The sequence below is a fragment of the Caenorhabditis briggsae genome, assembly GCF_000004555.2.
Source record: "Caenorhabditis briggsae complete genome, chrIII, whole genome shotgun sequence".
NCBI classification, from domain to species: Eukaryota; Metazoa; Nematoda; class Chromadorea; order Rhabditida; family Rhabditidae; genus Caenorhabditis; species Caenorhabditis briggsae.
In genome coordinates this window covers 9267131-9290203 of record NC_013490.2, presented here as the reverse complement: position 1 = coordinate 9290203, position 23073 = coordinate 9267131, and the positions used below count along the sequence as shown (strand labels likewise).

At 39.2% G+C, this 23073-nt stretch overlaps 9 protein-coding genes across 9 annotated transcripts; 5 read left to right on the top strand and 4 right to left on the bottom strand.

The window, feature by feature from the left end:
• Nucleotides 1-3799: 3799 nt before the first annotated feature.
• On the bottom strand, nucleotides 3800-4006 carry CBG25903 (the record flags this gene model as incomplete). Its single annotated transcript, XM_045244237.1, has 1 exon — nucleotides 3800-4006. The coding sequence occupies one exon, from the start codon at nucleotides 4004-4006 to the stop codon at nucleotides 3800-3802; it is 207 nt and encodes a 68-aa protein (XP_045098977.1).
• Nucleotides 4007-5047: 1041 nt separating this feature from the next.
• Nucleotides 5048-9182, top strand: Cbr-mcm-6 (the record flags this gene model as incomplete). The annotated part of the gene is made up of 5 exons (XM_002641620.1): nucleotides 5048-5283; nucleotides 5330-5618; nucleotides 5676-5961; nucleotides 7514-8957; nucleotides 9005-9182. 5 exons carry the CDS (start codon nucleotides 5048-5050, stop codon nucleotides 9180-9182), a joined length of 2433 nt encoding a protein of 810 aa, XP_002641666.1.
• Cbr-srxa-10 lies at nucleotides 6028-7264 on the bottom strand (the record flags this gene model as incomplete). Its single annotated transcript, XM_002641621.1, has 6 exons — nucleotides 6028-6240; nucleotides 6286-6567; nucleotides 6615-6722; nucleotides 6768-6940; nucleotides 6987-7100; nucleotides 7147-7264. The coding sequence occupies 6 exons, from the start codon at nucleotides 7262-7264 to the stop codon at nucleotides 6028-6030; spliced, it is 1008 nt and encodes a 335-aa protein (XP_002641667.1).
• Nucleotides 9183-9466: 284 nt separating the features above from the next.
• Nucleotides 9467-11845, top strand: CBG09993 (the record flags this gene model as incomplete). Its single annotated transcript, XM_045244236.1, has 5 exons — nucleotides 9467-9775; nucleotides 9822-10495; nucleotides 10542-10673; nucleotides 10721-11144; nucleotides 11183-11845. The coding sequence occupies 5 exons, from the start codon at nucleotides 9467-9469 to the stop codon at nucleotides 11843-11845; spliced, it is 2202 nt and encodes a 733-aa protein (XP_045094171.1).
• A 206-nt stretch (nucleotides 11846-12051) lies between these two features.
• Nucleotides 12052-14083, top strand: CBG09992 (the record flags this gene model as incomplete). The annotated part of the gene is made up of 6 exons (XM_002641618.1): nucleotides 12052-12186; nucleotides 12237-12323; nucleotides 12375-12656; nucleotides 12705-13637; nucleotides 13705-13896; nucleotides 14036-14083. 6 exons carry the CDS (start codon nucleotides 12052-12054, stop codon nucleotides 14081-14083), a joined length of 1677 nt encoding a protein of 558 aa, XP_002641664.1.
• A 59-nt stretch (nucleotides 14084-14142) lies between these two features.
• Cbr-riok-3 lies at nucleotides 14143-15856 on the bottom strand (the record flags this gene model as incomplete). Its single annotated transcript, XM_002641617.1, has 6 exons — nucleotides 14143-14556; nucleotides 14603-14827; nucleotides 14896-15183; nucleotides 15227-15604; nucleotides 15652-15756; nucleotides 15803-15856. The coding sequence occupies 6 exons, from the start codon at nucleotides 15854-15856 to the stop codon at nucleotides 14143-14145; spliced, it is 1464 nt and encodes a 487-aa protein (XP_002641663.1).
• Nucleotides 15857-16258: 402 nt separating this feature from the next.
• On the bottom strand, nucleotides 16259-17820 carry CBG09990 (the record flags this gene model as incomplete). The annotated part of the gene is made up of 5 exons (XM_045244235.1): nucleotides 16259-16878; nucleotides 16928-17107; nucleotides 17154-17343; nucleotides 17416-17523; nucleotides 17689-17820. The coding sequence occupies 5 exons, from the start codon at nucleotides 17818-17820 to the stop codon at nucleotides 16259-16261; spliced, it is 1230 nt and encodes a 409-aa protein (XP_045094170.1).
• A 1103-nt stretch (nucleotides 17821-18923) lies between these two features.
• CBG09989 lies at nucleotides 18924-22084 on the top strand (the record flags this gene model as incomplete). Its single annotated transcript, XM_002641615.1, has 13 exons — nucleotides 18924-19055; nucleotides 19103-19193; nucleotides 19245-19360; nucleotides 19404-19542; nucleotides 19591-20062; nucleotides 20108-20246; nucleotides 20416-20525; nucleotides 20573-21097; nucleotides 21149-21243; nucleotides 21289-21557; nucleotides 21604-21756; nucleotides 21801-21909; nucleotides 21960-22084. The coding sequence occupies 13 exons, from the start codon at nucleotides 18924-18926 to the stop codon at nucleotides 22082-22084; spliced, it is 2475 nt and encodes an 824-aa protein (XP_002641661.1).
• A 158-nt stretch (nucleotides 22085-22242) lies between these two features.
• Nucleotides 22243-23009, top strand: CBG09988 (the record flags this gene model as incomplete). Its single annotated transcript, XM_002641614.1, has 4 exons — nucleotides 22243-22491; nucleotides 22539-22618; nucleotides 22665-22745; nucleotides 22793-23009. The coding sequence occupies 4 exons, from the start codon at nucleotides 22243-22245 to the stop codon at nucleotides 23007-23009; spliced, it is 627 nt and encodes a 208-aa protein (XP_002641660.1).
• Nucleotides 23010-23073: the final 64 nt, after the last annotated feature.

Here is a 23073-nt window from a genome sequence, read left to right as displayed (position 1 = left end):
CACAAAAAAATCACGCGTTGCAACTAGTTGATTAAAATCACGTCAACTTGAAAATTATTAAATTTCTTCTAGCCCAAAAGTTATTTGGGGCGCGTTTTTTGACCCGTTGGCTTGAACCCAAGTGGTGCCTCTTATTTTCCCAATCTTGATTCACCTGTTTCCATTTCCTCCTCCGCCCGTCACCCCATGTTACTTATATGCCATCACCCCAAAATCAACAACTATTTTTCTCAAACGATCCCAATTTGGAACGCTATTGTGAAGAACTGCCCCCACCTTCTTACCACCCTCACAATTCCAAAAACTTCTTGACATGAGATCTCGATTATCCGTTTCTGACTTGCCCCCATCCCTTTGACCATGCCACTATCTCTCTTTTCCTTCCCCACATTAGGATTAACTCTTGTATTGTATTGTATTGTATTTATTACGTAAAAAATACGTGGAAGAATAAAAAGAAAAAAGAATGAAAAAGAGAATAAATAGACAAAAAGGGACATGGTGACATAAAATTGATATTTCTTAACCTAGACATGAATAATAGTGGATAATAACAAATCTTTTTCCGAACTTCTGACAGCAGCAGGCTTTTAGATCCGTTTTGTAGAGCTCATCATTTTACTAAGAACCCTATGTGTGAAGAAGTTTTGTTTAAGTTTAGACTTTGGAGTTTTCCATTGGTAGGTGTGGCGGCTGCGCGTTTTTGTCGATCTAATTTTAAAATATGAGAAATGATTTATATTAATTTTACCTAGAATGAGTTTGTTGAAGAATTTCAGATCAAGCTTTTCCCGTCTAGATTGTAGTGATTCTAGGCTGAATTCGGTCAATCTGTCTTGAGATGTTTTGTAATCCTTATCAATTGTCGTTAAGTTTCTACCCACTATTCTATTCATCAATTTTCTAGTGAAGGAGCTTTGCACTTTCTATATATTGTCAATGAGCAGTTTTTTAGAAGGGCTGTCTACCACCGTTCCATATTCCAAATACGGTCGCACAAAAGTCTTATATAGTAATGACATTAATCTAACGTTCTTACTATGATAAGTTTTAAAAATAGAGTAACTAGCGTATTTCGCCCTATTGATAGCTTTCTGCCAATGGTTAGAGAAATCTAATCTCTCAGTGATTATAAATCCTAAATCCCTAACTGTAGTTTCCCGTTTAATTTTGTCATTATCAAGGAAATAATTTATATATTTTGGGTTTTTACCAAGACTGATGCAGCAGGTCTTTGATAGATTTAATTCTAGATTAGCATTGACCACTCATAGATTTTATTGATTGATTCTTGCAGAGATCCTCCCATGTCTCCTTTTTTAATTGGGCAGTATATTTTTAGGTCGTCAGTAAACTGTTTTACTTGCACTGGCGATGAAATTTCTGCGCTCAGGCTATTAACATAGACACAAAACAAGACTGGTGACAACACCCCACCTTGAGGAACTCCGCATACTACTTGCTTAGGCGAGGAAATATAATTATTGATTTTTACCCTGAATGTTCTGTTACTAAGATATGAATTTATCCAGTCTATAAGATATGAATTTAATCCTATAGAGGCCAGCTTTTCAAGTAATAAATTATGAGGTACCTTATCAAAAGCCTTACTAAATCAAAATAAATTATATCTACCTGATCCCCTCTACTAGAAGTCCATTCATTTAAAGATTCTAACAGACAGGAAGTTGTTGATCTACCTACTCGTAAGCCGTGTTGGCTGTCACTCCAAAATTGAATATTTGCTAGATGGTCATTGATTCTTTTCAGGATACACCTTTCGTAAACTCTACAAATAACGGAAGTGAGACTAATAGGCCTGAATTGGCTTGGGCTAGAAGGAGTTTCTACTTTTTTTATAGGAATAACAATCGCCTCGTTCCATTTTTTCGGGGTTTTTCCTGACATCATTGAGTAAGTACATAGTTGTGCTATTGGGCTAGCTATATATATATATATATATATATATGGATGTCAATTTTAAAAAACTAGAAGGAATATCGTCTGGGGTTAGTGTATTATTACTCTTAATTTTCTTAAGTAACTTATAAATTTCATCTTCAGATACCCATATCATTTCCTGGATATTTTTTGTGGTATTATTGGCTTGGAACGTTGGACTAGGATTTGTAAATTGTGATTCAAAATACTCCGATAGACATTCAGATTTCTCATAGTCTTCACTCAATACTATTCCGGAAAAGTTTATGAAGTCTGGTGTCTCGCCAGATTTCTTCTTTAACACAAATTTAGAAAACTTAGAAAACCGACTGACACCTTTTTTCTGAAGAATTTGCAATTCAACGTTGCCTTTATATTTTTGCAATTTTTTCCTAATTTTTTTTTGTAATCAAGGCGTACTGTTCAAAGTCAGAATCACTTCTAGTTAATTTCGTTTTTTCCCAAAGGTAGTCTACAAGTTTACTGAACGATATCAGGTATTGGGGGAGATTTCCATATTCAGAATTTACTCTAATCCAAGGAACAGTGCATTCAAAAACATGATTAAGGTAGGAGAGGAAATTATCATATTTGTCATTAATGTCTAAACTTGAACCAAAGATTTGTGTCCAGTCAACTCTATGTAACATTTGTTGGAGCATTTGCCTATTTACGTTTTTATAATCAGGAATAGAGATGTACACAGGAGTTGGCTTGTGAATAAGGTCAAGTTGGAAAGATATTTTTGAATGATCGCTGAACCCTATTGGACTGGAAACCACAACATTAGACAGTGACGTATTCGAAAAAAATAGATCAAGAATGTTTGGGACTCTAGTCGGTTGCTTTACGTATTGAGTAAGATTATTTGTTACGCAAAAATCAATAACCGCTCTGGCTAGCTGTAGTGGTTGTGTTGGTTTGGGAGGATCTGAGCACCAATCAATTTCTTTACAATTAAAATCTCCTGATACAATAATATTCTTATGATCGATGAAAGTAGATATAATATTAAAAAGTTGTTTTGAATCTCTAGTGTTACAGGAAGGCGTTCTATAGACATTTATCAGTTTTATGGGGTCTATTCCTACATCAACTTCAAGAATTAAAATTTCATAGGCATTTTTTAGAGATTCAGAATAAATGCTTCTACATTTCAAGTAAGATTTAACAAAACCTGCTACACCACCACCTCTACCATCACGGTCTACTCTAAATAAAGTATACTTGTCGCTGCCTAAACAAGAAGAGAACATAGACATAGGACTATTTGAAGTGAGCCAAGTTTCCTGAACCATTACAATATCATAACACTCGAGTTCCAGTAAAATAGTGAACTCAGAACAATTGGAAACCAGGGAGCGTGCATTTGCTGTCAGACAATTAAGAAAAAGATTTTTACATTTTACATTTTTCGGGGTAATATTTCTAAGATTAGGGGGGGACAGATTGTTACTTAGAATTGAAGGGCCTATCTGTCCCCATCCCTGTTTCCCATTCCATCCATGGGTTCATCGACTAATTGTGGTGGGGTAACATTAGAATTTGTTGGAGGGGGAAATGAATTAACACGTGATCTAGACAAAAACTTATCTCGTTGTGCTTTACTGTACTCGACACGTTGCTCTTTCGTCAGGGATGGGCGGACAAAGACTTTGACTGGTCCAGATGGAAAATACTTGAGCCGTGGTGCTCTTGCCAATACCGTTTTTTGAGCGAAAGACGTCGCAAACACTACTTTCATCATCCGGGATTTTTTAGCTTTCTATCCAAGACGATAAAATGTTACTGGAGGTGCTCCAATGTCCAGATGGTTCAAAATTTTTGACATACACGACTGGTCCCAGTACCAAGCCTCTCATTCTGATCTACCATATTCAGGAATACCAGTTACAATAATTGACCGTTTTCTCTCCTTTTCTTCAGCCGACACAACAGATCCACCTGGAGAATAAGTATTCTCACCTCCGTTTACATTTAAACCGGTCATCCCATTCTTCTTCATATCCTCAATTTTCGCATTAAGTTCCGAAATTTGATTCTCCAGATGATTCATCTTCTCCATATGTTTCTCCAACTCCTTATCAATAGGCCAAATTTCTTATCGTATGAGAACAAGGCAATAGAGATCGATTTTTGAAAGACTTCTTGGACCTTCCCATGAGATAGGGCTGCCACTAATCTCATTACCAACTCATCATCATCTTCTCGCTTCATTTTGGGCTTCGTTCCAATAGGTTCGGCCTCACAAGACTGAGCGACGTTTCGACATTTCCCGTGAAAAAATTAGGGACTCTTACGGGTTAGTCCTTCTTAGCTTCGTTTTTTACCATTTTCTTTCCCCGGTTAACATCACTCCTTATTTCTTCAAATCCTTCGAATAAACGATCATATATATAAAAAATAACATTGTTCCCAGACTGCAAGATGTAGCCTCCAAGAAAGAGCATGCTATTGTCAAATTAAAAAAAAAACTGGGACCTGAGAATTTGAAAACTTTTGCTTTTTTTGATCTACGAAAAAGCGCGGCAAAAACGTAATATTTCAAATGTTTGGCTCGTTCGAGCTACTTTCGCGTTTAACTTTAGTTTTTTTTGCTGAAAAATAGATTTTAGAGATGCTAGCGATCTTTTTATACCAAGAAATCAAAATTTTGTTCAGAAAATCCCACTAAATTCACATAAATAAATGTGTTATCTACAGTATCCGTTTACGCTCCGCCCCCTCGTAAATCGACACGAACGCCGTCTCCGAGATTTTCAGGTGTCATTTTTTTAATCCGACAATAAAATGTGAATTTCCCCTTTTTTGTATTTTTCCTGAGTGTCTTCCTTGCTTCCAGTTGCTTACAGTTGTTTCTATTCGAAACATTTCCCAAGTCTAAATTCAAAATTTCTCCGCGCCTAAAATCGGCGCCGAAGTCTCTGCGTCTCTTTGCCGCGCACACTCTTTCATCTACGCAACGACACTCCACCGTACGTAGTTTGCCGCCAAAACATTGCGTTTGAAATAGGAGGCTCGCACATTCGCGACGATTTCCCGCATTTCCACTTTGTTATCTCGTTTTGCCCCATTTTTTTCTCTGAAATTCCAGTTTTCTTGCAGCATGGACAACATCATCAGTGGTCAAGCCCAAAAAGTAGAAGATGTGGATGGAACTCGGGTGCAAAACGAATTCTCCAAGTTTTTGAAGAGCTTCAAGGGAGATAAAAATGAGCTCCAATACAAGACGGCAATGAAGGAGTTAGTTCAACCGGAGAAGAATACCATCTTCGTTGACATGCAACACCTCTACAAGTTCAGTAACAATTTGGCTACTACTATCGAGCTGCAATACTACCGGTAGAAACTCCTGTGAAGAAGCTTGTAATCAAAACTGTAATTTCAGCGTTTACCCATTTATGTGTGAGGCTCTACATCTGGCCACACTCGACGGATGTGATGAGAATGAACGTCAGCAGATGTTCAAGAAGCAATTGTACGTCTCACTCTACAATCTTGATGCCAAGACTAAAGTTCGTGAGCTGTCTGCCGACAAAGTCGGAGGACTCGTTCGCATTGCCGGTCAAATCGTGAGAACCCATCCAGTTCATCCGGAGCTCTCCCGTGCTTGCTTTGTTTGCGAGGACTGCGGAGTGAGCACACGCGATGTTCAGCAGCAATTCAGATACACGCAGGTAATATTTCGAATGCTTTAACCATTCTTATGACATTTTCGAACTATATATTTCCAGCCGACAAAGTGTGCCAATCCACAATGTATGAATCGAACCAGATTCAGCCTCGACGTCAACTCGTCAACGTTCGTTGACTTCCAAAAGATCAGGATTCAGGAGACTCAAGCTGAGCTTCCTCGCGGATCTATTCCACGTACTGTCGATGTCATTGTTAGAGGAGAAATGGTTGAGACAGTTCAACCAGGAGACAAGTGTGACATTGTCGGAACACTTATTGTCATCCCAGACATTGCTCAACTCAGCACACCAGGACTTCGCGCTGAAACTTCAAATCAGAACAGAGGTAAGACTTCAGACAATATTCGTAAGACAAATATTTATTGGGAGAAAAATAGGGTTCTAATTGGTATCATTTTCTCGTTGAAGTGGAAGTTGTAGATACTTTGATTGTCTTCTTCGCTGGCTTCATACAAAAAACACGCTGCCGGAGAAAATCAAGATATATCTTCCGGGTAACAGGAGTGAAAATGAAGTATACCAAGAAGACGTGGCATGGGATTTGAGCCAACCGAAAATAGGTGAATGCCATTTTACCATCGAGAGACAAACTGCTGAAGATCTCCTGAACATACATCAACTATTCGAAAATCTTAACCTCCAGCTTTACCGGTGCAACGCGTAAGACCAAGCTAGTTAGTTCGTACACAGAAAGATAGAAAGCAGTTATAAATGCTTGGATCATCAACATCCTTTCCGTTTTCTTCTTTGCTTTTAATACATCAGAAGGCATAGTTGTTGCAAACTGATCTTCTTTACCACCTCGCAGGATTCGTTTGATCTTGGCATAGGTTGGAGATCGTTGTAGTTTGAAGTTGATGATGACGAGGACATTGAAGAAGAATGCCACAAAGGGGAAGAAAACAGAATAGTAGTTGGAAAAAGTGGTAATCTAAACCAGTATATCTGCCCTTCTCTTCCCAATGGTGTTTATCTTACCGGATGTCTTTTCGGAGCGCACTCGGACATAAATCCGACAGCTCGCTGGTCATAATTGATCTGACATTCACTCAAGTATGGAATCAAAAGACATATGAAATTGGCAATCTGATTTAAAACAGAATTTTAAAATGCTACTAACTATCAACTTGCCATATGCAAGGAGGTGTAGAACCATATCTTATTCGATGTGAACAGTTTCGAAGCCTGCATGCTCAGAACCACTGCGATTCGGTTGATTGTCATCAATATGAGAGTGAGCATTGGGTGCAGATACAGAAATGTAACACCAACAGAAATCTGGGGTCCAATAGTATCTCGGTATACTGAAAGCCACCTAGATACGGGCACACGAATGTGTTTCATTCTCACTTTTATAGGTTTTGTCCGACATGTAATAAGGGAGTATGTACACTGCTACACCGAACATGACTAGTAAGGCGTTAGAAATTGCCATGTTGTAGATATAAGTAGCAGGTAGGGACTCTGAAAATCAAAATTAATTGTGTACAAAAAAGAAGAAGTAACTAACTATTTTTGGATGTCTTGATAGCTAATGATAGGGTAATGCAGTAGAATATATTGAAAGCGGAAGCTGCTTCGTAGACCCATAGCGATATACGCTTGACAACGGCAGGATCGACGGACATATCCGAAGTGAAATGAATAAGGGACTCCGTCAATGGGTGGGAGAATTGTGACTGATTGTGGGGAGGTGTGACTACCATATCCATGAGAGAGGGGCGGAGGTGATTGTCGTTTATGGTTATTGGATTTCGAGCAATTATGTCACAGTGGAACGAGGAAGTGGTGTTGAAATCATGGGATTTGTGTTCGAGATTGAAAAATACAAGATATTCGAATAAAAACTAGACTACATTAAAACATTGTTTTTGCAGGTAGAGCGACTGACAAGAGTGAGGGAATCACTGGATTGAAAGCACTCGGAGTGAGAGATCTCACTTACAAGATGGCATTCTTGGCGTGCCATATCCAACAAACCGAAAGTCTGGTTGGTGGAGATGCTTCAGGGGCAATGGAGGAGAATGACTACCTTGAACTGTGGACCAAGATGAGTCCTGAAGATCGCTCAGTTTTGAAGCAGATGAGTGATGACAAGAAGATCGAGAAAAACATTGTGGATTCCCTGTTCCCAAACATTTATGGGAACCATGAAGTGAAACTGGGAGTACTTCTGATGCTGCTGGGAGGAGTTGCCAAGAAAAGTAAAGATGAGGGAACCTCTCTTCGTGGAGATATCAATGTGTGCCTTGTCGGAGATCCATCCACTGCTAAGTCCCAAGTTTTGAAAGCCGTTGAGGAATTCAGCCCAAGAGCCATCTACACTTCTGGAAAAGCATCCTCAGCTGCTGGTTTGACAGCTGCAGTTGTGAAAGATGAAGAATCTTTTGAGTTTGTTATCGAAGCTGGAGCCCTTATGCTGGCTGATAATGGAGTTTGTTGTATCGACGAGTTCGACAAAATGGATGTGAAAGATCAAGTTGCAATCCACGAGGCGATGGAACAACAAACTATTTCCATTACCAAAGCTGGTGTGAAAGCCACATTGAACGCCCGCGCTTCTATTCTTGCTGCTGCGAATCCAGTTGGCGGACGCTACGATAGAAGTCGTCCATTGAAGTACAACGTTCAAATGTCAGCTCCCATTATGTCTCGTTTCGATCTGTTCTTCGTTTTGGTTGACGAATGTAACGAAGTGACTGATTACGCTATTGCCCGTCGCATTTTGGACAATCATCGGTCGATTAGTGAACACACTGAACGCAATACTGTCTACAAGATTGACGATATCAAGAAGTATATTGCCTTTGCTCGTTGTTTCAAGCCAAAGATTTCCGATAAAGCTGCCGAGGCTCTTGTTCGTGAGTACAAGAAACTTAGAATGTCCGACAGTAACAATGCGGCTACTTCATCCTGGAGAATCACTGTTCGTCAGCTGGAGTCTCTTGTCCGTTTATCTGAAGCTCTCGCTCGTCTTCACTGCGGAAAGGAGGTTCTTGAGCAACATGTCGAGAAGGCTGCTGAACTGTTGAACAAGTCTATTGTTCGTGTTGAACAACCAGACATTGCACTCGATGAAGATGACTTCGACAACAATATCGTCATTGTTGAAGCTAATAAAGAGAATCAAGGAGGGGACGATGATATGGAGCATGATGGCGAAAAGGACGAGACAGCTAAGGTCGATCCAGCAAAGCTTAAAATCTCATTCAAGGAATACAAACAACTCTCGGACGTTCTTGTTTTACATATGCGTGCTGATGAAGAGAGTCAAGGAGAAGAGGAGTATGATGGAGTCAAGCAAAGCGCCCTGGTCGAATGGTAACTCAAGATTTTTAAATTTTATTTTAAATGTTCGTACTTTCCAGGTACCTAACTACTATCGAAGGCGAAATGGAAACTGAAGAAGACTTCAATGTACAAAAGACCGTTTGCGAGCGTGTGATTCATCGTCTTGTTCATCAAGATCATATTCTTCTCGAAGTTGAGCCAGGAGAGGATCCAACTCTGTGTGTCCACCCGAACTACGTTGTCTCTGACGAATAATTGCACTGAGGACTACTCTTTGTATCACCGATCTCCACTTTATCATTGTTTTATCAACTTACTATCTTACTATCTTTCTAACTTGAGTTACGATTGCAACAAGTTTTTGTGAATGAACCTTCATGCTTATTTTTCCCTATCTTATGTTCAGTGTTGATTGCTCTTCGCACATGGCAATGGTGGCCTAGGTTCCTAGTATTTCTCGGCCGTGTACTCCTCGTGGGATATTCATCTACGGAACGCCACCTTCAGAATTCAGTTTTTGAAAATTCAGAAAACAGAAGATGTCTGACGATGGAGCATTCAAGTCACCATCAATTCCAGCAAGTCATCATATTCCTGAAAAACCGTCGCCGTCTTCTCCGAAAAAGATAGGCTTGGTTACAGAGCAGATAGAAGGTCCAGTTGAAGGGGCAATAGACGAAGTAGAGGTTATATTGAATGGTGCAAGATTTCTCAACTTTCTTTCATTTCAGACTGCCGAAGTAGAAGCAGAAAAAGAAGCGAAGATTTCAGTGCAAGCCCCAACTCTCCACTATGAAGCACCTCCATGGGCTTGTGAGCCAGATCCTGAACACAAATTTCAGCTCGAAGTTGGTAGTTTTTATTGATTATGAAAGTAAAAATTTTCTTATTCAGGTTCTGAAAGAAGGAAAACTGATTGGAGCATTTGATTTATCAAGTCGAAAGAATTCCACATTTGTCGTGATCGGACGTATTAAGCCAGGATGTGATCTGGTTATGGAGCACCCATCGATTTCCAGATATCACTGTATTCTGCAGTATGGAGATGATAGAATGTCGAAAACTGGCAAAGGATGGCATATTTTCGAGCTAGGAAGCACCCATGGCAGTCGAATGAACAAGAAACGATTACCACCAAAACAGTATATCCGAACGAGGGTGGGATTCATTTTTCAGTTTGGAGACAGTACTCGAATGTTCAATTTGGTTGGTCCTGAAGAAGACTCGGAACCAGAATGGGATTGCTCTCCGACCGAAATGAAACTGCGAAAGCATAAAAAGGAATTGGAAGCTAAACTGAGAGCAGCAGCGGCACAGGAGATGGCAGAGGACGAGAAAAGAGCACAAGAGGAAGAGGGATGTGGATGGGGAATGGATTATGGTGAAGATCAAAAACCATTGACAACTGTGGAGACTGATGCTCATTTGATGGAAGATCGAGAGGCATATTATAATCAGGATCCGAAAAAAGCGTTGCAAAAGTTCTTCGAAAGAGAAGGATTTGATATGAATTTTGAATTCAGCGAACAAGGACAGGGTCACACTCATAAATGGGTTTGCAGTATTGAGTAAGAAATTATATATAAGCTAATGCTCATATAAATATTTTTTCAGACTTCCAGTGGAAATCGATGGCGTGGATCGGGCGTTCACTGCTTCAGCCACAGTTTCTACATCCAAAAAAGATGCTCAAATTCAATGTGCTTTAGAAGCTTGTAGAATTCTCGACACCTACAATGTTCTTCGGTAAGTTTTAAATTGTTTCGAACACTTTCAAATCCAGACGATTCCAGCAAATCCAATACCAAACTTCGAATGCAGCGTAAAACATTGGAAGCCAACGACTATTATGATGAAGACGACGATTTGTATCTGGATAGAACTGGACAACTTGAGAAGCAAAGAGAAAAAAGGAAGCAGTGGGCAGAAGAAGGTTATGGACACAAACGACCGGAGGTTGATACATATGAAAGTCTCTGTGCAAAATTGGAAGCATCCAAAAAAGAAATCGAGGATTGTCAGAAGCATCTGGATATTCTGAATTCAGAAACCAGAAAATCAACTGCAGCGAAAGAAAGTGGAGGAGATGTTCTTGATAATTACATCAGACAACTGGAGAAAAGTGGAGGTGGAGACGATCCAAAGGTAACAAAAATTACAATCAATATTTATTCAAAACAAATCATTTTCAGACTAAAATGGAAAAATCGAAATGGCGTCAGAAGCTGGTAGCAGCGACTCATGAATCCCAAAAGCTTGAAAAGCTGGTGAAAATTGCAAAACCAGCTGCTGTGAAAGGAGTGGATCAGTTAGGTACGGCTGGTGGCGATAAACAAGCCTTCCTGAAAAAGCTAATGGGAGTGAGAGCAAGGAAAGAGGTAGATCAGGCTCCTTCACAACCTGGACCATCGACTCCCACCGTAACGAGTACTCCGCCAACTTCGAAGATGAATGAAACTAAAAACGAAGTTTCTGAAAAGTTGGAAGATGCTAAGAAAGAAGAAGAGAAAGTTCGTCCAGATGTGGAAACTAAGAAAGTAACTGAAGATTCAGAAGTTAAAGAGAAGAAAGATGAAAAAAAGGCTGAAGTGTCAGTCAAGAAAGAGGAAGAAGAAGAGAAACCGAAAGAAGCGTTTGGCAGCAAAATTCAGAAGCGAGTGGCTGAATGGGAAGATGAATTGAAAGCAGAGAATGAAGCGCTCGCCAAGAAACAAAAACTAGAAGCGGAATCCGAAACGAAGAAGAAGGCCCAACGTATTCGTCAGCGTGATATTGAGAAGAAGATAGCTGGAACCGAAGATTACGGAGCTGGTGTGGAGGATCGAGAAGAGAAATATTCCACTTGGATGCCTCCAAATGCTGAACAATCGGCTGCAAAACAAGACGCTCTCCGAGCTAAATTTGCTGGAAAATATTGAATATCTCTTTTATTGTATTTTATTTCTGGATGCTATGATAAAACCTATTTTTCAACCAACTTTATCTTCTTCCCTGAACATCAATCTATGATCCAAACGTGGAACCACAATCCACATTTTCCATATGATTAGAATTAGGGAGAACTTGCACCAGACAGTAGTTATTTCACAACAATTTGCCTTTGAAGTCGTTTGAAGTCGTCTGAATGACAAGCGTAAATTTCGAAGAGAAGATTTCAAAATGGCTGGTGGATCAGAGATGCTATCATGGTTTTTTGCCGAGAGAAGACTTGCCGTATGTGCTCAAAAAGAAGGGAGATTATATTTTCAGAGTTACTGAGGTATTGCATTTATAATATAGGTCATCAGAGAGTCTAGACTATTTTTTCAGCGAAAAGTAGGGAAAGACAGAAAAAGAGACATCGTCCTTAGTTTAGCATGGCCGACGGAGCCAGTTCCGATGATCACTAATAAGGACGTATGTCAAAAAATTAGATTTTCAGAATAACCACAACTTTATTTTTTAAAGATTAAGAACTTTCTGATTGAGCGAAACGCGAACACAGTTTGGTTGGAGTTGAACATGTACTTTCATTCGATAGAAGCACTCTACTCGCACTACAAAACAAATGAGATTGTTAATAAGAACAAAGAAAGATACAAACTCATTCGTCCCGCCGGATTGTTTTCCTGGGAATTCAAACATTCGCAGATTGTTCTTGTCAAAAAAGTCGGTCAGGGAGCATACGGAGAAGTGTATAAGGGAAGGGTCAAAAAGGGAAACAAGACATTTGATGTGGCTATCAAAGCGGTAATTATCTAGAAATGTTTCTTTGTTTTCCTAGTATAAGTTCTCCAGATGCGAAGAGATTTGGATGCTGGAGATGAGAAAATGAAAGAAGTGATGGCTGAAGCCCGTTTGATGAGAAGTCTCAATCATCCGAATATTGTTAGGTGTCGGGGAATCGCTGTTCTCGAGCAGCCGGTTTATATCGTGATTGACTTCATCACTGGTGGTGGTCTTGACTCTTTTCTGAAGAAGAATGGGAAGACACTTTCTATGGATGAAAAGAACAAAATGGCGATTTCTGCTGCTTGGGGAATCGAATTCATGCATTCTCACGATATCATTCATCGAGATATTGCTGCAAGAAATTGTCTTTATGATAAGAAGAATCTTGTGAAACTCTCTGACTTTGGTCTATCACGGAAAGGAAGTAGCTATCGGATGAAGAAGGCGATGAAGATGCCTACAAAGTGGTTGGCTCCAGAATCTCTTACCACGTTCACATTCTCTCGTGCTTCTGATGTTTACACTTATGGAGTGCTGCTCTATGAGATATACACATGTCAAGAGCCCTATATGACTGTTAATGCTGGTGAAGCGAGACGATTGATTCTGTCTGGAACATTCCCTAATTTCTCAAAACACGCTCCTCCAGAACTCAATGAAATAATCAAAAAGAGTGTTTATCAGTTGGATCCACTCAAAAGAGCAACAATGAAAGATATTGTGAAGCAGTTGGAAGGATGGCTAGAAGTTGAATTGGTTCTGGATGAAGACGAAAAACCAGACGTGGATGCAGAATCGAATCGAAACAATGTGACTGCTGATGAATCTCAAGGTTCAAAAGTTAAACCATTTTCGATGGTTCAAGTTGCTCCACCTACTCAAGTTTCTCAACCACTGCCACCTCCACCACCTCCAGCTCAGCCTACTGTAATTGCTCCGCCCACTCCGAGAAGAGCAAGCAAAGAAGAGGAATTGGCAAAAAGCAAGAAAAAAGAACATGTAAGTTTATTGTAATTATTAATAATCAATGATGATATGATAACCAGCCTCATTTTTGAGCATTTAGAAAAGGGATGGATCATTGGAGCGAGCAGCTAAAGTCAAGGATAAGGACAAGGAACCATCAATCGAGGTCCCAAATGCTTCGGAGCCAATGTCAGTGGCTAATAAGATGATGTCGAGTAATGCTCGAGGTAGTGATGAGTTGTTGACACCGCCAGATGAAGAAACAAAACCATCTTCCAAAGAAACTGAACCGGTAATATTTGTGTCAGAATTCAAATTATAAGCTGAAAACTACTTTTTTGCAGGAGGATAATAAATAAACTCGCACTCTCGCTAATTTAACTCACATACTCTGAATGAACCTTTTTTTCTGTTTTTTTTTTACTTTTTAGATCAACATTCATAATAAACCAAAAAAAGAAACAAAAAAAAATGAATGAAATAGTTAATTAGAAACAACAAATCAACCAATAACTAACTTTTGAATGAGAATGAATATTTAATTATAATCTCTTGCTGGAGAGATCCCACGATTCGCCTTCTTTTCCTCGTTATACTTTTTCAATTCCATGTCAGCTGGACGAGATTTATCGTGACGCAAGTCAGCGGATCGATTCTCTTCCGAGAATTGTTCGACTTGAACGAGCAGATCATGATCTTCTACCATTTCTAGGTCGGTGATCAGATTGAAAAGTTGGACGTAAGTGGGAAGATTCGGAACGCCAATTTTCGTGAAGAACGCAATCACATTCTGAATATCTCGAGTGAGGAATTGGAGACTGCGTGGATGGGAGAGGTCCATCGCCTGTGAGACATCAATGACGTGGACTTTGTTGTCTGGAGTTAGGAGAAGATTGAATTCACTGAGATCTGCATGGACCAGAAGACATTCCTTATACATTCGACACATGATCTGAATAAATATGATTATTTTTAGTTTCAATTGTATTAGAGTTTACCGTTTGCACTTGATCATATACAGATCTTCTCTCTTCGTCGGTGAAAAATTCCCATTCGACGTTTTTGAGTCGTGGAGCAGCGAGTCCGTCGTCTCCGAGGAAGGACATGACGAGTACATTTCTGCGAACTTTGACAGGTTGTGGGCACGGGAGTCCGTGTTTGGCCATCCGCGACAAATTCATGAACTCTCTCTCAGCCCAAATTTTGAGGACACCTCGTGGATTCTTAAACGGAAATCATCTTTGACATACTCGGATCGATTTTTGAATTCGGACAAAGTTGTTTTGTATACTTTGATAGCGTAACTTGTGGCAGAATCTTGAGCAGCATGAAGTACTGCTGATTCCTTTCCGGTTGCAATAATACCATCTACAGAATCGAACACTCCTTGATTGATCCATTTAAGGAGAAGAAGTCGTGTATCACTATCCACAGAAGTGTCCATTGTTGCTTTCTCTTCTTTATCCTTATGTCTCATTTGTCTTTTTGCTTCACTTTTTCCAAATGCCATCAATTTATTAAACACTTTGTTGTTGATTTTGTCCCCTACCATATCTCCGGTTGGAAGAGAATTGCGATCCTGAAATCAAACGAAATTCGAAGTTTTCTTTAATGGAACATACATTGAATGTTTTATCGGCATTACGACGTCCACTAACTCCAGTGTCGTGTTTAGTTCTGGATGTAGAGGGTCCTTCTGGTCGGAGACGTGATTCAGATGCATTTTCTGCGTCTAATTTTGCATACAACATGTCTGTGGCAGCTTGTCTCAACGCGTCATCGTCCTCATCTTCTGAATCTGTTTCTTGCATTGTTTTTGGATGATAACGGTCCGGAGCGAAATGGACCGAGCTCGAAGACGCAACTGCACGCGCCACGTCGGCTTCTCGATCGAAGTGACGCTGAAGAGCAAGAGCAACTTCCTCATCAGTCATTCCTTCGGTGTTCAGAGTAAATTGCTCATCAGAAGTAGATGTATCTCCGAACATTTGCTCGAGTTGCTGAACGAAGCATTCGATACAGTTTTAATAAGACCCAATTTACTCACTTTCATGTATCTCTCTTCTTCTAATTTCTCTTGATTTCCCATTCCTTCGATGTATTCTTCACTCATTACATCAACAAAACTGACGATGGGCTCGTCGGCTTTTTTCTGTAAAATTTTTGTGTTTGGTAAAACATTTGTTCAATATGCAAACCTCTGTTTTTCCCCAAGCATTCTTTTTCCAAGGATTATTGTCACAATTTGCCATTTTTCCTCCGAGAAACTCCGATAGTAATTACTGAAAAATCAGAACTATTAAATGAAAAGGAATTCGGTAGAGAAATTTGGGCCAGGCAGTGGTTCTGCACAACAACATTGTGGAATGTTTCGCAATACAATCGATAGTCGCAGTAACAAGAGCGCGCTATCGGAGAAGAAATAGGGAGACCGTTAGAAGACCGTTCTTATAAGATTTAGAGGTTAAATGAAAAAACTATAAAGACAAAACACATATACAGTTTATTAAGAGCAACCCTAGATAATGAAAAAAAAACAGCGACTAGCACTTCCGTTTGTAATTTGAATCCAATTCACATAATTATCATAATGTGGCAAGCTGAATACATTAAATACAATCTTTGCGTAAAATTTAGGTACAGATTATAAGAAATCAGTCAATGATCAAATTCTTGTTGGAAAGACTTTCAAGTGCTCTTGGTGACGGCGTGAAAGCTCGGAATGCGAGGAAGTCGTCCGAAATGTTGACTTTCGGGCGTTCAGAAGTAGAATGTGTAGCTCCAACGAATAGAACTTCTCCTCGGTTTAATGTCTGTGAGCTATTTCCGAGTGTCACCGTGGCAGTACCGTAGAGAATCGTGAGAACAGAGCATGATTCGGAATATGGCAGTTGATAGATTGATCCAGACGGTCCCTTGACTTCCTGCACCCAAAACTCGTCGATTCCTCGTGGAGTGAAAAGAAGAGTTCCATCATCCAACTCGTTTGGAATGTACTTTGGAAGAAGAGTTTCGGTATAATTCAGCATTTCAACAAGAGATTCAACGTCGATATACTTTGGAGTGAGCCCAGCACGAATTGTGTTGTCACTATCTGCCATACACTCCACACAATCTCCTTTCAAGTAGGCATGTGGCATATTTGGTTCCAGGAATGTAGCCTCTCCGGGCTGCAATTTGAAGTAGTTGAGAAAGATTGGAGCGAAGACACCGACATCTCCTGGATACATGGTGAAGAGGTAGACGATAATCTCGTCAAGAGCAGACTTGTTTTCTAAATGTATAAAACTTTGCAATTTTTGGAATACCAACAACCTAAATACCTTGTCCTTGAATTCGTCGAGCTAGTTTATCAACTACAGTTTGTAATTTCTCCTTTGGGGTACGCCAAATTCTTGAGAAGATTTTTTTGAGCACTTGTGAAGAGCTTTCTCCGAATGATCCGAGATTATCAATTTGTGATTTCTCTTCCTCAGTGAGTAATTCTTGAATTTCTGAGTACACTGAAAATAAACTCTTTACATATATTTTCAGAATAATTTCTTTTACATTTCAGGTATTCGCATATTTGAGAATGCTGGCGGAATCCAGACAACAACTCGAATTCTGTCAATGCAATTGCGATTTCTGGCTTGTGATTGTCATCGGGATAATTTTTCGGATCCTTCGCATGAAGAACCTTTCCTTGCTTTTTTGTTGGATGGATTTGAATCGAAAGTGGAGCAACAACGGAGAGCACCTTGAACAAAAATGATAGCTTTCCTGTAATATTTAGAATTCAACTTGACCTAACTTCCTCTAGTTGTTTTACCATTTTCATGCTTTCCTTGTAAGTCGGATGAAGTAGAAAGTAGTCCTTCAAAGCGATGTTGTTCTCGATGACGCGGGCCGGTCCATTAGCATGCGTACCAACCCAAAACTGAAACAACAAAGATGATGAAACAGAACGTGTTTGCGACGTGATATAGGTCGATCTATCAGGTGATCGGGGAATCTTCGAAAGTCACGACACAAGGTCAAAAACAACGGAAGATGCCAAAAATAGACTCTTGGTCATGCAGCCGGAAGTTCGAGATATACTTACTTCAGCGTATGGTTTGTCCGTTTCGAGATTCGCGATATGACCACCATCTAGAGCCAAGTTACCAGCCATACTGGCTTCACCCTTCGCTCCCCACGCATAGTTGTTTACTGTGCACTTCAGTTTCAAGAGCATCTGAAAAAAAACAATTAAATGGGCAGTACTCTGTGAAGATCTGATATGAGGAAAAAAACACAAAGATAATGACGACGACAGGAAAAGTGATCTCTCTGCGCATGCGCTCGAATCAACACGTGACTGAACGGAATCAGTCATAAGTTGACTACAGATGAAGAGAGCGAAGAAGACTTCCGAACTGGAAGATACAGAATACATATATACCGACGAGAGGCTCGGAGACGCAGACGATAAAGCATTAAAACCAGGACTATAAAACAAGTGCGGGTCTAATTTTTTTGAAAATTGGAGGGAATGCGCATGTGAGATTGCGTCAACGTGACTGTCTTGACTGACGGTAAAGTCATAAATTTTCAGACAATTCAAACGGCTGTCGGCAGTAGATTTATGAATTGGGAAGAGAAGATGCGCAACTGATTGAGAGAAGAGATTGAACCTGATGCCACTGATTATTTACGCAATGAACGGACGCTTGATAGCGACGACATAGGACAAGAAAGCTGGGAAATCTGTCGTTATCAAGGAAAACGGAAGCATATATGATGAAGTCAGGAAGATCCCCCTTCATAGCGGAAGAACGGCCGAGAAATTCTAAACAGAAAATTGAAATTCGAAGCTATTTTCGAAAACTATTCAGATTACATCGCTCCGAGATTAATAAATCTAAAATTGAATTCTGAATTCATAGAGATATAATTCTCGGCGCGTTGGCAAAAAAGTAACGGCGAAACGGAGTGCGTAGCTACGCTCTACCGGACTTTTTCCGTTTTTTTTTTCAATTTCAAGTGTTGTTCCAGACTGAAAAACCATTGAAATTAAGGTTCTGGCATGGAAAAAAGAATTAAAAAAAAAAAAAAAACTAAAAAACCGTAACTTCTTGGTAGCAATTCAAAAGCATTCTCAGTGGTCTTGCAACGCATTGAAGAAATCAGGCTTGCGCCTTTGACCAAACATAGTGTATTTTCCGATTAAACAGAAAAAAACAAATTTTCAGCAAAACGTGTTTTGTAAATATGATTTTGTAAATATAATTCTTCTTGCACTTAATCAAGCTTCATCGCTAAAAATCTATTTTCAAATATCATGTGTGTATTTCAGATATGCTAAGCTCCTTGAGCTTTCTTATCAACGGGGAAATCAACGACCAACAACGGCATCAAAAACTTAGAAACCTACAATGTCTGTACATGATCAATAAGCAGAAACCAATCCGAGATGACAATGGGAACCCAGTAAAGCAATTTTGTTAAACTCAAAAATATGGAGAATTTTTTTTCAGTTTTACGCGCAGGACTTGTCAGATGATTTAAACCATCGAATAATCAATTTGAAGCTAGAAGCCTTCCAAACAGTTGTAACCGATATTTTAGGTTCTTAAAATGTGTTTTAGTCATTGTATTTTCATCCGCCTGAATTTTCAGATAAATTGAGATTGCATGATGAAGCTCTACACTACTTTGTTCTAGTGGCCACATTTCGATTACCGGATGAGAAACTAGAAAAAACATTAATTGAAATTTCGGTACAACAAAATTTGGTGAGTCTGAAGGTAACTATTCAAACGAGAAAACTTCATTCAGATGATGAGGATTGATGGAAAATACAAACGCCGACTTTATTCAGAACCTTTGGAACATGATAACATTCCTCGTCTTGCCTGGGATATCTCTCCGGTATTGAAAACGCTGAAAGTGGCAGAAATAGACAAACCTGTTATGCGTATGTTGGAATGCTCATCTTGACCTATTATTTTGTGGTTTTTTTCAGCATCTGAACCTAGGGAAGTCAATCCTGTTGACGAATGGGGTTTGATTTCTCGGGAATTACGAGATATTCTCTGCTGTGAAGAGTTGAATTTAAGTGCAAGAGAAGGGCAGCCAATCGAATTCTTTCACTTGAAGTCCAACATATTTTTCAAAAATCTTCTGGACATGCACCGTGGAGTTAGCTCAGATCTTTTCCAGCTGGACGGCGACAATCATTTCTATCAAGCGAAGCCTTGCCGTGTTGATGAGTGGAATCTAACGACGACGCGGACAGTTCTACAGAAGCATTTATTTCTAGCAAATCAGTTATTAGAATTTGTTAAAAAGCTCAAGCATCATTTCGTGAGCTCAACAACAAATTCTGTGAGGATTCTGATTCAAAGATATTTGATCGATGAACAACAAATATTTTCTGAATACATTGATTCGTCTCTTGGAAACAGTTTGAATGTCCAGTTCGAACATATTGTTGGGTATGTTCGATCAGAAAATAGTTCGCAATTTTGTTGATTTTTCAGTTCGTTTCCAAGCTTGAATATCCAATCATCTGATTCGAATAGGTTCGAAGTGTTGGACCATATTTATGAGACCGTCAGCGCTCATTATCATGTGATTCGAGAAATGAACCACGTCGTCAGCCGAATGAATGACTACAGTGTAAGTTGAAACTTCAAAACGCCACCTTTAACTTGCTCTAAAACCTCAATTGTCTCCGTTTTGTTAGGAGATATCAAACAATATTGAATTCTTCACTTCTTTCTGGCATCTCTTATAAATACTGATAGTGAGATGAATGAGTTAAAATAAAGAAAATATATATTTTCAGCCGATACTGCTAAATGAAATGTCTTTCATAGGATCTCAATCAGCGCCTCAATTCTATTCTAGGCAGATGTGGCGAAGACTGAATGTGTCACTCATTCGTTTTATTGTTAAGTAAGAATTAGAGATTTTAAATATACAAGGTCTCCTTTTTTTTTTAGTAAACTTGCAGAAATGCTAACCACTCCGGATGCTGAACTCATGGAACTTCTCACAGACGCTGGCGATGCTAAGCAGATCAAAGATCCATCTATTTGGCAACGTTTGAATCCATTAACAATGGAATCATCACAATGCGTTGATGAGGAATTAGCGAATCGGGTTGCTGACCTTATAATCGGATATCAGTTTTTCATAAATGATAAAAATAACAAGAGTTACAAATCGGATGGATCTACATTTGCGATTACCGATATTCAAGATGCAGAAGAGTTGGAATTGTTTGCGAAGACACCCCATTTCGAGAAAATACTCTATGGAATCTTATCTCAACTTGATGTGAATTCCACAGATGAAAACCTTGATGAACTCTCGAATTGTATCTATAAACTTCTAGATCAAGTTCCAACGACAACGCTCGTCGAAAAATATTCGCATGTTGTTCTGGATAATTCAGTTCGATTTTTTGAATTTCTGAAAACATTCTTTACATCTGCCTACATTCATTTGAAAAATCGAACATTCTTGTAAGTTCTTGAAGAAGCTGATAATTGAATTTTTTTAATCATTAATTTCAGTAGTCAAAACGCACTAGACACTTTCAAATGCGAGAAGTTGCACAGGCAAAGTTATGATGCCGAGTTCTTGAAAACTGTGGGATATGACATGAAAAGTTAGTTACTATAGCAGAAAAGCCAATTGAATTTACGTCTTACAGGCACAATGGAAGATTCGTTTCTAACTGTCAATGCTCCTGAACCTTTGAATGTCTTCGTGTCTGCCGGAGTGACTGATATTTACTCCCAAGTTTTCACAGTTCTCAATATGCTGCATACTGCACTGGATGCTGTTATAGAAACACGTAATTCAGAAACATTGAAGCACGAACCTCGTCTTCGTTACGCTTTCTTTCACATGAACACAACCGTTTTCGCCATTCGGAAGAATATGTTGACCCTGATTGAAGCTGCTAGTGAAACGTTAAAGGTAATAGATCCGTATTATAAGTAGTTAATGTAAATTTGGTATTTAGAAAACTCTGGATTTCAAAAAATCTTATGAATCCCGCAGTTCACATGAATTACTGAATGTTTGCTACAGAGCGCATCGAAAGTTTATTCGAGAAGTTGCTGGAGCCTTGATGCTGAATTCGAAACGAGGAACAACTGCGAGAGTTATCAAATTGGTAGTTTATCTTAATTTGTCATGTGTAATTATTTCGAGTTCCAGATGGTGAGCAGTGTATCCCTAGCTTCGAAGGCCTGCGTTCAGGGAGATGCAGTCGGAGCTGAAAAACAATACCAACTGTTCCAATCTCATCTTTTGATTTTTCTCGATCGTACGATTTTTGTTTATAAAACTATGGTTTTCCAAAAAATGAATTTTCAGAGTGCCGACTTGATCATAGCCGTTATCCGTTATACAGAAGCCTCGAAATCGGAATTGATGAGGTGGACGGACGCAAATCTCGATCTTCTTCCTATTCAGATGATATTAGTTGTCGATCTTATTAATTTTGTTTTCTGTACATACATTGTTCACATTAAGGGATTTTTCTTGGCTCATAATATAATGAATTTCACTTTTATCCACTTCAACTCAAATATATTCCGATCATCGGTAACAATACATTAATTAATCTATTCTCCAGGCAAGCTTGTTTTTTTCCAGAATGGATAATTACGTGCCTTCGGATGAAACTACTGTAGAACCGGAGAATCCGTTCCCAGCTCCATATAATGGAGAAGATGTAAAAACCATGTTGGTCAGCAAGTCGAGTAAATTCTCAAAAATCAATGGGCACGTTCGCGAATACTTCACAGAGAAACCAGACTGCAATCGGTTTGTGATATACAAATCGACAAATGGAGCGACGGAGAAGGCGATTTCGTGTGTGGAAGTTTTCAAGCAACAATTTGAAGTAACATCTGCTAAATAATTAAAAAATAGGATTCTGAATTTGTTTAGGAACCAATTTATCAATGGACTCGTGCAGTTTGCTCGAAAAGAGTCGTTTTATGGAAGTGTCAGCAGGAGGGACCAAGAGAGTAATTTTGGAATACAATATTCTAACACCATTTTTGAAAAATTCAGCATTCGAGTCACCGTTGAAGTACCAGTCATATTCATCGTCATTTCACGAGATCCATTCCCTGGAGAATACAGTTGTATGAGGTATTCGTTTACAGTCAGCAAGAATATTTCAATATCAATAGTTTGAGTATGCAATGTTCGTCTGATAAAGAAATTGCATTTCTTCCTGCTCTTCGTTCCTCCAAAAAGTCAGCAGGCGGGAAGTCGGATAAGAAAGACAAAAAAGGAAACCGGAGAACGAATGAAGGAAATAAATGGACAAAGCCAACATCTGAGCAAAGGAAGAAGGAGCATAAAGAGAGAAACGAGCTTTTAAAAGAGATCGAATGTTCAAAAAAGCAGTGACATTCCCATTTTCGTTGTTAATTTTGTTACCTCTCACGTTTTTTTTTCATATGAAAGTTCTCTG